General features: G+C 39.7%; 2 protein-coding genes across 3 annotated transcripts; both read left to right on the top strand.

Annotated features, from left to right (window-relative positions):
- The first annotated feature begins 201 nt into the window (after positions 1–201).
- Positions 202–3,674, top strand: LOC116262870 (probable pectinesterase 67). Its single transcript, XM_031642396.2, has 5 exons — positions 202–677; positions 1,004–1,175; positions 1,520–1,726; positions 2,261–2,508; positions 3,288–3,674. Exons 1-5 carry the CDS (start codon positions 409–411, stop codon positions 3,436–3,438), a joined length of 1,047 nt encoding a protein of 348 aa, XP_031498256.1. The 5' UTR covers positions 202–408; the 3' UTR covers positions 3,439–3,674.
- An 875-nt stretch (positions 3,675–4,549) lies between these two features.
- LOC116262438 (uncharacterized) lies at positions 4,550–13,671 on the top strand. Of its 2 annotated transcripts, none has more exons than XM_031641813.2 (13): positions 4,550–4,719; positions 4,894–5,030; positions 5,118–5,166; positions 6,063–6,209; positions 6,724–6,794; positions 6,941–7,010; positions 7,976–8,063; positions 9,936–10,005; positions 10,733–10,828; positions 12,058–12,157; positions 12,299–12,385; positions 13,070–13,131; positions 13,370–13,671. In XM_031641813.2, exons 1-13 carry the CDS (start codon positions 4,665–4,667, stop codon positions 13,514–13,516), a joined length of 1,179 nt encoding a protein of 392 aa, XP_031497673.1. In that variant the 5' UTR covers positions 4,550–4,664; the 3' UTR covers positions 13,517–13,671. The 2 variants fall into 2 exon arrangements, with proteins under 2 accessions (XP_031497673.1, XP_031497671.1); XM_031641811.2 differs by having other exon boundaries at positions 4,557–4,719; positions 6,712–6,794.
- Positions 13,672–15,112: the final 1,441 nt, after the last annotated feature.

Below are 15,112 nucleotides of genomic sequence, written 5' to 3'. Positions count from 1 at the left end.
TTTGATAATTTGACGAAAATGACTCGCCTTATTAGAATACAATCAAAATCTTAACCGCTATTCTAAATTTACATAGAAATGTAGGCTATGAAATGAAAATTTACTAAAAAGAGTTGAACGTAACAATGCATGGACATCTCTGTTACGTCGCTGCCCTCCGGAATCCCAGGGCTGCACAGAGATCTTCTCATGCCCCGACCGTTCCTCTTCTTCCTCCGCCAACCGTCGAAACTCAGAAGGCAATGTATCGCCATAAACTCCGGCGCTCCCTCCACAGCTAACCAATTGAACCTTTTGCCCGCGGATGCATTGCCCAGAAAAGGGAAGCCCCCCAACCCCTTAATTCCATTCACCCATCCCCTTCTTTCTCCTCTCAACCCCAAGTCACACCACCAAAAACAAATCTCTATGTCTCTCTCCACGGCGAGGATGGCGAGCCTTTTCCGGCGTCTCTCCCTCTTCCTGCTGCTGCTGCTACCGGCGGCGTTCCTTCTCTCCGAGGCCTCGGACCTGCTGATCGACTCGCCCCTTCTGTCGTCTAAGGTGGACAGCAAGATCATGATGAAGGTGGACCCCGAGGGGAAGGGCAACTTCACCTCCGTCCAGGAAGCCGTCGACGCCGTCCCCGAGGGCAATTCCGAGTGGATCATCATCCACCTCAAGAGAGGCGTCTACAGGTATGCTCTCCGCCTCCATGTCTCTGCTGCAGCTTGCACCGCAGAGACACTTTAACAACTCCCGAGTTCAAAAATTCAATGTGGCTTCTCGAAGAGCAGAGCGTCATTGCGGTTTCTTGTGTTGAGGCTGTTGGAGTTTATTGCTTCAAAGTTCTATGCTGTTAGCAGGCGATAAAGAAAGAAAAAAACTGCTTTAACCACATTTAGCGCGCACCAATTCATTTCAAATTGTTACGGTATTAAAAGGGAGGATGAGAACTACTGCTCGCTTCATTCATTACCACAATGAAAGGTTGTATAAAGCATGTATGGCCGATTATGTACAGGGAGAAGGTGACCATCCCAGAGAGCAAGCCTTTCATCTTCTTGAGAGGGAACGGGAAGGGGAAGACGACCATCATTTGGAATGGGAGCGCAGCCAAGGAGGCCGACTCTTCATCTTCAGCCACCTTCACGGTCCTTGCGTCAAACTTCATTGCGTGGGGCGTCAGCTTCAAGGTACGGATCGGACCACCGTGAATCTTTTCCTTCCATCTGATAATGGAAGCCATCATGAAGCTGGGAAAGAATCAGGTGTCTAATTTTTTCTTTCAATCTTCCCTTGTGAAATATGTACAAGGGGAGCCTTCCCAATTCAGTATACTGGATTTAGAGCGAGACAGGTGCAGAATACCACAACCAAATGAGAACCTGATGGATAGGGTCTGATTAAAAAAAATGCAACCCAGATTAGAATCATCAAGCTGCCATTTAATCTGATGCTTTGGTGGTGAGAATAAGAAGATAGTGGTAACAAAACACTGTTCATTTTTCTTCTTTTTTTTCCCCCTTCTTTCTCCCAGAATGATGCTCCAAGTGGAGCGGCAGGATCTCCCTTCAATCAGTCAGTTGCAGTTGTTGTTGGAGGAGATAAATCTGCCTTCTACCACTGTGGGTTCTATAGCGCCCACAACACTCTGTTCGACTACAAAGGAAGACATTTTTATGAGTCCTGCTACATTCAAGGCTCGATCGATTTCATCTATGGCCAGGCTCAGTCGCTCTTCAAGGTACTTTGGCGAGATACATCAAAATTAGTCATCTTGATTCAATATTTGCAATTCTGTTTTTACTCTCTAAAATTACGAGCTGTTCCTTTGGTTGGTAAAAGTCTTATCTCCTACCTGCCGGGCAGATACATTTAGTTCTTAGGAATGCATGCAAATTGTTCATATTTGAATATATTTATTGGGATATCTAATTCAGCCAAGTTCAGTGCGTGGAGACAAAAAAAAGGGGAGTTCAAAACCATATGCTAGCTGCTTACCAACAGCACATGATTCAAACTTGGTGACATTCACAAGCTGCTCCTACCAAATTAACAAAGTCCTTTGTCAACAAATTCTAAGTTAATTTCAAAAAGAAATCCATTAGACAAAGATTCATTCTAAAAAACTGCTCTTAGGCTACAATAAGGGAGTAGATGCATGTATGTGCTGTTAGAGACCAAGTAAGAGCGGCATCAAGATCTAATTATCTCCCGTCTGGCAGTTGGAATATTTACTGATCTTACTTCTGAATTGCTTTTCTCCCACTACGAGCAGAGCTGTGAGATCTTTGTTGTGGCTGACAAGCGATCAGAGATACTTGGTTCCATCACAGCTCAGAACAGGCAATACCCGGAACAGAATGGCGGCTTCGTCTTCCTCAAGGGGAAGGTCTACGGGATCGGCAAGATTTACCTGGGAAGAGCTCGTGGCGAGTATGCCAGAGTGATCTTTGCCCATACTTATCTCTCCAAAACAGTCAAGCCTGAAGGATGGACCAACTGGAGGTTCTCCGGAAATGAATCGTAAGTATCTAAGCGTACAAACGACGCATACACGAGTACACAAACAAAGAGAGCATGGACACATGCTTTGCGCACAACAGACACGAAACAGATTTCTATTCTTCAGTTGTTTATGAGAATGGAGATGGCCCTACGTTCAAATTTTAGGTCACTTTCCTACTCTCTAAAAGTTTCAGCTTCAGGCATGTGAGCTTCACAGCCGAAAATTTCAAACATGGCTTCTAAACTGAACTCTTTGGATGTCCATGCTGGATTCTGTAAATATGTGAAGACAAATGAATACTGATGGTTTCCATTTTCTCAAAACTTAATATCCTAAAGTTCTATTTGCATGTTTCAGACATTGATTTAAGAGTCCCCTCATATGTTTTTGCCCATGGAGACACATCTTTAAAAGTTATTTTTGTTAAAAGACGTCTGCAAACAGAGCTTTTTCGGGAGTTAGGACAGTGATCTAGGTGGGGGAATAAGTGATGAAGCCACGCAGTAGTTCGATTCTCATGGCTATGAATTCTTTGCTCAAGTTCAATCTTGGTGTGACGGGTAAAATTTTGTCTGTAAAAACGTTTTACATCCGTTCAGTTACTGGTTCAAGATGAAACACCACAAGGAACGTAAGCAGAAATGCTCATACCGATGGGTGTTTAACTTGAAAGAGATTCAAAATTCTGGTAACCTCAAGAACCGACCGAGAAGAGCTGGGCCACTTCCTCTGCTCAAATTACATTGTCTATGCTTAATTGTCTGTTGGTGATTACTGTTTATATGGTTGGAATCAGGAACTTGCTGTATGCGGAGCACGAGTGCCATGGCCCTGGAGCAGTGATTGATGAGAGGGTCCCGTGGTCCAAGCAACTAACCAGCAAAGAAGCTGAGCCCTACTTGGGCATAGACTGGATTGGTGGCAAAGACTGGTTGCCTGTGTACTAAATGGACTTGAAAGCATGATTCCCATGACAATGGAATCTAAGTTATAAAAGCATGAGAGGATACAATTCTTCTCTTTGTAGAATGAAGATTTGGCTGTTCTTATTTGTTTTTTCTCCGGGATCGACCATTGTTGTGTTGTCACCCTCCTAGATGAAACCGGGTTGTTGCCGGAACAACTCTCTTCGGATGGAATTTCATCCGTTAATACATATGATTAAAGATTTATTTTGAGATTCTGTTTCTGGTTCCAGAGACGCACCTGTGAAGGAAAAGTTACTGAAATATGCTTAATGTAACGGCCTATTTATTGTAATATGTACGTTAATTCAAATGGATAAATTAAAAAAACTTTGAAACTTGAGTTATAAGCCATAGTTAAGCACCTTTTTTTGTGGATGTAATGAAATGTCTGAACGTTATCCCTTCGTCATCGAAGATGTAGTGATCACTACTTTGAACATGGACCGTTGAAGCCGTCCCCTTTTCTCTGTCCCTAGAGTGGTTTTGGGATTTGGGTGAGAAGCCAAACACGCATTAACTATATCTATAATTTGCAGTCCATAAGAGTAACATGGAAGGTAGACAGGACTTTCACCAGCTCACTAGGGCAAGTATGCCCATCAGAACAACTAATAAATCAATTGAAAATCTTAAAATCGAAAATAATATCAACTTCCCACAAACTATATTACCAAGTATGGAGCACGGGTCAAATCAGTGCACAAATGACTCGAATCGGTTTATTGGAATTGAAAGGGAGACTACTTCGATTCGGTACAGCCCCCAATTCAATCTCTATGTTGTCCTACTCCGTTGATTTTCTACAAAAATGTTCTATATTCTCAATTTTCCATTTATTTATTTTTTGAAGAAAAGCGATTTTAATTTGGTTTGATTTGATTAAATCCGATCCACGTGTGCCGCAAACCAATTTTTGAATAGAAATAATACGAAAATGCTTATTTTAATGGTCGAAACACCACACCGTTGAGGTTTACCAAGCTACGTAAGCCCGTATCAGTGACATTGGTGCAATCAAGAAGCTCAAAGGGAGACCGAAGAATCGGATTTTGAAGGTTCCGATGAATTGATCCTTTTCGTCGGATCGGTTCGAGCGAGTGAAACTGCAATTAAATGTGCAATCGCTTCTGAGATATTTCTTCGCGCCGCGCCAAATTTAGAAAAAAAGACTTCCGAGAGAGATAGAGAGAGAGAGCCGGAGAGAGATGGCGTTGAGCGTCTCCTGCAGTTCTTCGTCGGTTCTCCGGCAGATTCGTCGAGGTATCATCATTATTATCGTCATCGCTCTTGCGCCTTCTTCTACATGCCTGTGATTTCCCGCCATTTCTTTATTCTCTTCTTTAGCTGCATATCGTTCACTAAATTTTGTGGATTCTGCTTTCTGCAAAGCCGCTGAGACGACATTCTGACGATCGAACTGGCTTTCCTTTTCAGACAAGAAGAAAATTGACCAATGGAGGGACGTACAAGCGCTAGTAGAAAGAGTTGGAGTTCCGTCCATCGCGGGAACGCCGTTGGAGTCGCTGCGGAAAGGGGTCTGGGTCAAGCTAATATGCGGGGCTAGCTTCGAAGTAAGCTCTACGTCCTTATTCCCGTCTTCCTTTGTGCCCTTATCATCGTTTTTGGTTCGGCTCTTGATCCTTTCGGTGGGAATTCAGGATGCGGTCGATGTGAGGAACCTCTCGCTTGTTTACACCCTTGCTGGCGGTAAGATGTTATCTATTTTACGATTTTATCTATCATCATAAGTTTTTCAGCGTTGATCTTTATTAGTTTCGGGTCAGTGAAATGTCTACGCGGGTGTTCCTGAAGCGTTTTAATTTGTGTCAGATAGTTTTATATGGAACCTCTCAGGTACATAAAGCCTAGAAAAGGAAAATATTTGCAAATGACTTCCACAGTTCCACTAGTATAAAACTAGCTTACCTTGCAAACATGATGCATAAATTCTATATGCAGGATATGAGACGCCCAAATTTCTGATCATTTGAGTCCATCAATTGGCCAAGATTTTAAGTCTTTGAACCCGATGCTAAATTTAGGCCGATTGGAGCCGTCCGTACCGTTTGGAATTGAGATGAGGTGATCACGTGTTTTATACAAGTTGACCCTGGATTGCATATATGCCCTCGACAGTCTGGCAGGTTTGTTGTTTTTTATAATGATGTAAAGAGTTAGGATATGGTGTTAAGACTTCTGCCTTTTTCTTGTTTGGGAGTCCGTCCTGACCATTTACAACCAAGAATTTTACACTGTTAAGTCGAAACTTGAAATACCGGATAACCTAATCTGCACTTATTCAGTCACGAACATGTACACTGATTTGCAATACCATGTGCGTCTGTGGTGAGAGAGTGAGAGTGAGAGAGAGAGAGAGCAAGATGAACACGGTTTAAGATCAAGTTATCTTAAACAGTTTGATCATTTGACGGTTGATTGGACGGCTAAAATGATCGTTTGTCTTTTGGCCTTTTCTTCTCGCTACGCATAAGGAATTAGCAATGATCAATCTTTTCTTCCCTTTTCAGTTTATGATGGTGCATCTCCTGGGGTACTAACGAAGTGGTTTATTGCTTTCCTTGTATAACTTACAAATCATGCAGTGGACTGCATAGATTGCGCTGCCGATGAGTCCATTGTTGGAGCAGTTAGAGAAGGCATTGAAATTGCTAGACAGATTGTTCCCATACGGAGCCCATGGGTTATGATTAGTGTTAATGATGACGAAGATCTTCATTTTCGCAAGGCAGGTACTTGGCCATTTCAGCTTTTAGCCCTTCTACAGGCAATGCTGTAGCTTTATGAATTTTCGAAGATATCCATGTCTTAATTGCTGGTGGAAGGTAAAAGCTTATTAGGCTTCCACTTTCCATCACTTTAGTCGATCTTTTTCAAGTACTGTGACTGCCGTCTACTTAGTCCATAATTGCTCAAGGCCCATTCCAGTGCTTCGTGGGCCCCATACTCTATTTGAGGACAAGTTTCACTATGTGCAAAAATGACCTCATTCAGAGTGAATCAGATTAATTGTAAGCTGTGGCTTTGTATAAGTTCAGATTGACCTGTATTTGAAGTTTAAGTGGAATACTGGGTCATGATCTTTTCAGAAATCTGTATCTTTTAGGATATAGGCAAACACTGGGCCTATAAGTGGATATCCTCATTTCTGTTGTTACTATTTCTTTTTCAAATTTAGGGGGATAGTTTCTGTTCGGGTACTTAGTTGTTTCTATTATATTATCTTCCTTGAAGAATTCAATGCAGAGGATTGCCCGCCTGATTGCTCAAGACCGTGTGAGACAGTGTGTCCAGCTAATGCCATATCATTGCGAAAGGTCTCCGACTCTCCACTGATAGCAATGTTGAAGCCTGAAGCCATATATACTTTTGGTTTCTACTTTTTAAATATTAGAGGAGGTAGCATGTTGCTTTGTTTTTCTATTTCAGGTTACAATTAGCTTACTTCCTTTTTCATGTCTAGGGAGGAGTTATAACTGAACGTTGCTATGGCTGTGGTCGTTGCTTGCCTGTTTGTCCATATGATAGAATCAGTGAGTTCATCAAATTTCTACATTGTGCATATGTCCTCTCATTATGAAATGACTTCCAGTATAGACTATTTAAATGGTTTTTGTTTGTTATATTATAGTTATATTGTTAAAATAAGCTTCCTAGCAGCTCAAACCACATCTTATGGGCACAACACTGTGTGCTTCCTAGCATTTTTTTTGGTGTATAAGTTGTGCCAGACACTAGTACCTGAGCCATTATTAGCTGTCACAAGCTGTGTTGTAGTGCACAAGCTTGATAGACATTGTTTTCTGATTGTGAAAAGTAAAATTAACACTTGTCAAACCCCTTAACATGGTAAAACTTGTGTCCTTGAATCTAGGTTTTGGTGATTAAATCCATAAACTGGTCCTCCAGCCATATGTTTTTCTTGTTCCTAAATCCTAACCTTAAATTGTTTGCATACTATGTTGTCTTTCTGGTAATATATTATTTTGCATATAGTGGTCACAAGTTGGTAAATTTTAAACCCATAATGCTGTATTTGATAATTGATACATAATGGAAAGGTCTTCCTTGCATCTTTAATTTTTCTCTTATTTTTCCTTTTCAAAATTGGATCTGGATCTAGATGTTTGAGAAGTCTAAAACCTAAAAGATTTGGAAGGACATGTCTATGCATGTAGGTGAAGAAGGATATGGACACAGATAAAAAAGAAGCTCATTTGTTTTCCTTTTGGGTTCACAGTGGAACTGAAAAATTAAACTCAACTTTAGGGTAGATCAAATCCGTATTCCAAATCATCATGATATTGTGGTGTATAAAATTTGTTCTTTTTGTACTGTTACTACTAGATCTGTTTAATATTATTGGATTCTGTGAAATGGTGCTGCTATTTTACCTGCACACTGAAAGTATCCTAGAATTATGAATTTTGGAAGTAGTATTTTCCTTACAAAAGGCATGCTGAATACACATTAAAAGTTTTGCAGTTTATCTTTTCAGGAGCTAATAACTATGTCAGAAGTGCTGCTACTATTACTCAGCTCCTCAGACATAATGTGGATGCAGTAGAGATCCATACAAGTGCACGGTGCGTGATGCATCACCCTGAAGGTTCATATCCATGGAGTAATTACTAATTACCACTGATGTTTAAAGTAACATTTCCTTTCGCTCTTTACAATTTAAGCTGACCTAAAGTGGGCTGCTAGAACTTAATTCAATGCCTTTCACATGATAAATATGGCCCCATTGTGGAAATGAACATGATAATTAATTAGGAACAAGGAAAAAGTTGTGATTTAAATAAGTTACGCAAGCCATGTATTCAACTGATACGTTGTTGGAAATTTCTTACTATAGCATATTTTTTTTTATGGAAGTGATTATTTACTCTTAACTGACCATAAATTTCCTCAATCTAGACCAGGGTCCCATTGCTAAGTTCTATGTGATTTTGAAAGTCATAGATTTGGATTCTATTTAATGAATATCCACAATATGTTACAGTACACATATAAGATTAACTTAAGGCCATAACTACTAGGAATTTGATAATGGTGGTCTCCTTGAAGTTGTGATTGTATTGGTAAAGCAACCTCCTACCAAGTTGTTTAGTAACTATAACTTTCTCTAGTTTTTTCTATTCCATTTCCATTATATCTTGGACCCAAGATAAATTTGTCTGCTTAATGGTAGTTGAATGATAGTGATTTTCCTTGAAGTTGCAATTAAATTGTCTTGTGTAACAAGTCGTGACTTAGTTTACCTTCAGCTGTTCCTATTTCCTTTTCAGTGGTTTCTTTCTCAGTACCTTCTCGAACCGTCCAAGTAACATACTTTTAAGATATATCACAGTGGAAAAGATATTTGAGGAGTCCATTTTCTTGACAGAGCATCTGATTTTCCTTTTAGTGGATTGAAGCTTAATGGTCTGTGATTGCTGTATTTGTCCTTCCAAATTTTCTTCTAGACAATTTGGAGATGGAGGTCTTCTTTGAAATGGTATGGCAAGAGGAAGAAAACAATTTCTCCTGCAGAAGTGGCCAAAGCAAGTAGCTTTGGCAGTTCAACCTTAGCAGGGGAAGCATACCTATGAGGCAAATGCTATAGTTCCTTTAAAGTTTAAAGTGCATGACAAGCTCATTTCTTGCCGTTGAGAAGTGTGTGTCCCTTCTTTGAGGAAGTATACTTCCTTAGGAATAGTATGTTCAGCAAGTCTGTTTCTTTATTGCTTTTCTAGTTTTTTTCTTGGTTCATTGTCTTTCATGCCTTGTGTGGACCTTAAAGTCATGATTCTCAGTCCTGCTTTTCCTTAATTATCAATTTGAGCCACCTTCTTCTTCAATTTGGGAAAATATGTAAAGATGTGTTAGAAACCAGCCTGCTATTCATTACCCTATATAATTTACCATAATCAACTTCTATGAAAGATGTACAATTGCTGTTTATTTATCTTGTTGCTCCATATTGGCATCTTGTGCATGGCTATCCAATGATGATATGTCACTACCAAATATTGGAATTCGATCTTTAGAGAAACAATAGAAATTGGAAACGCTAAAATTAAACTAAAAAAAAAAACTGAGTTGATAGTGAATCCAAGGATAACTCTAACGGCCCATCATGTCCAATATCCAGATAGCTGAATCCACAACTTGCAAATGTGGTTCTTTTTTTCCTCGGTGGATCCCTCCATCTGTAGCAATTTGTGTTTGATGTACTGGAAGTAGTTGGAGGTTCTCAAAAATTTACTGTAGGATTTGAACTTTTGAACATGCATATGCATACAGGGGAAAAACACATCTATATCCATTTGAGTCAGATTTCCATTCGAGTCAGGATGTTAACTTTGTGCGATTTCCCACTAAGTGATCGATGTAAAGGGATATGAATCCATAGGAGAATATTCCCTTCATATGGTTCTTCTATTTCTGAGTTTACCATCTCTTTCCTATTTTAGGGACGTGGACTTGTTCAAAGAGTTGTGGAGTAACTTGGGAGAATGTGTTGGCCGTTTGAATCTAGTAGCAGTAAGTTGCCAGTTGTGTTTCAGATTCAGCATTGCTGCATGAACAGTACTTACTAGTAATGGTGGCAATTCTGCTAAAATCAACTCATTGGTTTTTTCATGCGATGCTATCTTGAAAGATAATGTTATATCATGGTGTTGGTCAGGTCAGTCTTGTTGAGGAGGCTATTTGTAGTTGCTAATTGGAAGACTTTTCACTTCTATCTGTTGTTTGAGTGAAAAAACTTCAGCTATCTCCAGTCATTCTTCATTTTTGACAAGAATAACGGACATGGCCATGTAAATTTGTAAGAGTCTATTTTGCAGTGTCACAAAATTTAAATTCTAATTGTGGCTTAATGGTGCATTTGCGGTAGATCTGAATGTGGTGGCCACAAAACAGTTGAGTTTGAAGTAGAATGACAATAGAAGTTTTTTAGTCTCCAATAACGGCAAGGCTAAGTAGTCAAAGTATTATCTGTAAAGATAATGGTGGCATGTGTTATGAGTGCAGAAGAACTTTTTCCATATCCTATTATTGGTTAAACTGCCTTCAGTTATGTTGTAAATTCTAATTTTGAATGCCACGCCCAAAGCGTCTATGTTTTTGCTTAGGTTTGCAATCTAAAGATTCTAAACTTTAAAGACTGCTGTTCTCACTATTATAGCAACTGAGTAATTATATGAATGGTAAATGATTAGCTGTAACTTTTGCAACAGTTCCACAACTTCTGCTTAATTGTCTGTAGGTTAGCTTACCTGATCTGGGGCACTCCACTGTGTTTTCCATGAACATGATGTACTCAGTAATGCAACCATATCTACAATGCTGCAACTTGTGGCAGGTGACATCGACTACCCCTGTAACTTCTTACAGGAACTTGCTCTCTATTCTACAGATTCATTCTCAGATTTCTTTGTTTTCCATTGGAGTTAATTTCTGTAGACTTCCTAGTTAATGTTAGACGTGTATTTGTATCCCACTGCAAATTTTTATGTCACTTGGGACAAAGAAGACACAAAGAAAGCAAAGAAGATAGCTTGTGCTCTGTCCACAGGAAGAGACAAAGTGTGGCAGAGGGAGAAGAAGAGGAGTGTGGGGAATGGATGCTCATAGTTTAATTGTGAAAAGCCAAAAGCTATTCTTCCTCAAAAATTTTTTTTGTAATTCTAGCATTAAATATTAGTGCATATCAAGGCTAAGGAATAGGAATACTGCCCGTAGATTATCATGTTTGGCTTGTACCATCACAAATGAAACTGGAGACCTGTTGCTTCAATTGAATGACTAATTTTATCATGATTAGGTGAAGGCAGGTACGTCTTGGACGGGTAGGAAAAAGCATCAGCACTGATGTGCCCAACTTTGTGCACAAATAAAAATCAGATTTGTGATTTCTGTTTAGTTATATTCCATGATCTCCAACCCTCACAATTGCCATGATGTTCATCCATTGCTAACATTTTCCATTGGCAAAGCAAACATTTGCATGGTATATCAATCTGCATTGTCACATCCTTGTAGGGCTGCAAATGAGCTGAGTCAAGCTCGAGTTGGACCAGCTCGAGCTCAACTCAACTCAGAAAACTCAAGTCGAACTCGATAGAACAAGCTCGAGCTCGACCAAAGATACAATGTCAGGCTTGTACTCAACTCGTTTAACCTGTTTATGTTAAGCATGTCTCGTTATTTTTAACTTGTTAACTCATTTAACTTGACTAACCTGTTTAGTTGCTACTCGTTTAACTATTTTCTCATTATAATTCAATATTCATTGTGTAGTCGATCCAAATCGAGTTTAAACGAGTCGAGTTCTTACAACTCGAACTCGACTTTTTTAACATTTCAAACATAAATTTGAACTCAATCATTTATAAACAAGTAGAGTTTGGGTAGAGTTTTGACGAGCATGTTCGAGTTGAGCTCGAGCTGGCTTGACTCATTGTGCAGCCCTACATCCTTGAGAGAGAAGCACTATATCTTTGTGCAAAGAATATGTTGTGGTAGTAATGCATTTAGCACATCCTTGTGAATTTCTTATAGTAACTGCAATACCATATTGATTGTTCATAGCTAGATGGCCGGCCCATGAGTGGAGACATTGGCAAAGGTGCAACAAAGGAGGCAATAGCCTTTGCTGCTCGTCTAACTGCTGTTGAGGGCAGGCCACATGGTAACAGTTTTAGAAAATCAATGAGGAATATATACAAATATTTGTCGTCCTTCCTTTACCATATAGATTTTCCTAGTTCACTTCTTAATACTGTAGGCACTTGCTGAAATTTTCTGTCCCTAACATGTGATGGACTTCTAGGTTTTCTTCAAGTTGCTGGTGGCACCAATTCACACACAATTGGCAAATTGAAGCAAGTGGGGCTCTTCCGGAAAATGCAGACTGTTGGTATGTGTTTTCTATGGCCACATGTTTTATTGCGTGCTAGCTTCCCTGTCTATATACGTAGGAAATTGTTTAAAAACACATCTAAGCATTTGCAATAATGGAAGACATACTTAACATTTTGATATTGTTAAAACACACCTAGTTTACACTGTAAAAGACTAAAAACACCGTCGAAGGCAAGTTTTAAGTTGATTAGCTTGCATTATCCTGCTTGACTATACCTAATGATATTATAATATGATTAAACGATATCCAAATTAGTTTTTATTTGTATGGAATTATTTAGGTGAACATTGTCCTTTATTAATGCTAAAAAGTTGCCTAAGGAAAGCTGTGTTCACAAATTTGTGTTTATGTTTTTTCTTTTCTGAAAAGGCAAAATCATACCTATTTATTACCGGCGTAACGATTATTTTGAATTTGAAAGAAAAAGATGTGATATGATTGTTTTGATTTAGGTGTGCCTTTAAAATTTTTTGTATGTGATATATATATATTCTCCACATTGGCAGTGTATCACGAGAGTTTGAAATGCGAGTCAAATATTTTGGTCCCTTTCCAATGTGAATGGTGTTCATTGATATATATGATTTGGGTATTGCAGGCTCATTGGAGGAGCCAAATATTTTGGTCCCTTTCCAATGTGAATGGTGTTCATTGATATATATGATTTGGGTGTTGCAGGCTCATTGGAGGAGCCAAGGGCTCTAATTAGTGGGATAGCTTATGGGGGATACGCGAGAAAGGTATCTTGGAATTAGTCGACTTATTATTTGCTTCAGCCTACTTAATTTTCCAAATGAAAAATAATCCTTATCGTGTAGTGTTAGTCGTAGGCAGAGTTGCTGTTATACAGGGGAGTCTTTAGAACAGGTTTTGTAATAATGGATCGGATCCGGTGTGGACCCAAATCCATTACTTATATACTCACTCTTACCCTAAGATTGGAAGCCATGGCCTTCTTCTTAACGTTTATGTTGGCAGATTGTCGGGAGGGTTTTGCATAAGATGCGGGGGAAACATGGAACTCCACTTATAGAGAACTACCCTGAATGTCTGTTCGAGGCTCTTCAGGAAGCGCTTGCGTTAGTGGGCCCTGTGAAATGCTACAAATTTCCGATTAGTGAATAGAATTTTTTAGTTTTAATCGGTTGTTCGATTTGTATCGAGATGTTTAGTTATGCTTATGTATGATAAAAAACACCTGTTTGTTATTGTGTAAGAAATTATTTGTCTTTTTGATCCCCTTAGACTGGTAATATGTATATTTTATCTTTCTGTTCGTATATGTTTCGCATTTGATCAATCCTTTACCTTACTGTTTTGTGGTTTCGATTTTGTGAAGCCCGGACCTCTGCAACCAAGCTCTGATGCCAATGTTGGATTTTTTGGGCCAGGATCGATCTTCCAACTGAGTGGAATAGCAATGAACAACGCTGTTAGGCCAGATACCTTCTGGGCATTGGTTTTACACGGAAAGGCTTCTGAATAGAAGCACACACCGATAAGTTTTCTGTGATATTCTCCCTCTATTTATAGACCACAAAGCTGGTGTTCACTGAGTACATACACCTGTTGGGAAAAGATGCACCCTTTGGGAAAATACCCCTAGAGAAGTGATGCGAGAACACTGTTTTGGGAAATGACGCATCCTTTGGAAAACCCAAACTTTGTGTTTAAAACATTTTAAAAATATTTTTGTTGACTATGAAACGAAGGGGTTCAACTTTTTCTATCCCACCACCAGCGCCGTCTGCACCACCACCATGACCACCTCCGATTCCACCACCGTGGCTGCCGGCATGACCATTCTTGAACCCACCATCGTGACCTCCTCCGAATCCACCACTTAGTTCACTACCACATAGGCCACTCCCGATTCCACCAAGGCCACCACCATGTTCAACTCCTATACCACCTCTATGGGCAGCATCCCTTAGATCGCTAGTAGACCCACCACCATCACCAAGCTACCATCGCCAACTAAGTTATTCTTCTGTATCCACCTCCCATCAGCAATGACTACGACGAACGGTACAGGCCCCAACAACCTAACACGTTTGCCATGAAATTTACCTAATATCCCCATTCTTTTGAGGACACCTTAGAGTGACCGACTATTTATAGGCCCCAAAGAGAAGAATTGGAAATGACAAACGAGTGCATCCAGCTGAGGGCCTCTGCTGATTTGTCTCCTTAAGATTCTACCGCGCTCTTGACTCATCGGGCGGTGCACTTATTGCATGGAGTCTCGCCGCACTTTCTCTGCTCAACAGGCTGAGACATCCTTTGAAATTCTGGAAGAATAATACCTGTGGCCTATCAAAAAGCCAGGAATTAGATGGTCCTTGATCTTATTAACTCCCCGTCTTTTTTCTGAGGTAAAAAAAAAAAATTGCAAAAGAAGCTAGCGGCACATAAATAGTTATTTTTGGCAAAAGAAAGAGAAAGTCGGATTAATAGTGCATTGAAGGATCCAATCTATATGACTGCATTTTCCCTGACCAAATTCTAACCCCGTCATTTGTTTCTTGAGCAGCTGAGCTTGACATGGTGTTGTCCTTAAAAGGTTTGGTGATGAAATCTCCCTCAATTCAAAAAAGGAGAAAAAAAGAAAGAACTCTATCGCGACCTTTCAGGACCAGCAAATCAATATCAAGAGTATCTTAAGCACTTAATTTCACAGTTTTTCTTTATTGTGTTGTCATTAATAAGGTTTACTTACCT

The sequence above is a fragment of the Nymphaea colorata genome, chromosome 10 (assembly GCF_008831285.2).
Source record: "Nymphaea colorata isolate Beijing-Zhang1983 chromosome 10, ASM883128v2, whole genome shotgun sequence".
Taxonomy (NCBI): Eukaryota; Viridiplantae; Streptophyta; class Magnoliopsida; order Nymphaeales; family Nymphaeaceae; genus Nymphaea; species Nymphaea colorata.
Note: the sequence above shows the minus strand (reverse complement) of the source record. Positions and strands in the feature narration are given on the sequence as shown.

What these genes read in the sequence shown, in the direction of transcription:
- LOC116262870 (XM_031642396.2), top strand. Translation starts at nt 409, where the DNA reads ATGTCTCTCTCCACGGCGAGGATGGCGAGCCTTTTCCGGCGTCTCTCC. An exon ending in CTCAAGAGAGGCGTCTACAG is followed by an intron (nt 678 to 1,003) that starts GTATGCTCTCCG and finishes GATTATGTACAG; the next exon opens with GGAGAAGGTGACCATCCCAG. An exon ending in CGTGGGGCGTCAGCTTCAAG is followed by an intron (nt 1,176 to 1,519) that starts GTACGGATCGGA and finishes TCTTTCTCCCAG; the next exon opens with AATGATGCTCCAAGTGGAGC.
- LOC116262438 (XM_031641811.2), top strand. Translation starts at nt 4,665, where the DNA reads ATGGCGTTGAGCGTCTCCTGCAGTTCTTCGTCGGTTCTCCGGCAGATT. An exon ending in TATGCGGGGCTAGCTTCGAA is followed by an intron (nt 5,031 to 5,117) that starts GTAAGCTCTACG and finishes GTGGGAATTCAG; the next exon opens with GATGCGGTCGATGTGAGGAA. An exon ending in ATGGGGGATACGCGAGAAAG is followed by an intron (nt 13,132 to 13,369) that starts GTATCTTGGAAT and finishes TTATGTTGGCAG; the next exon opens with ATTGTCGGGAGGGTTTTGCA.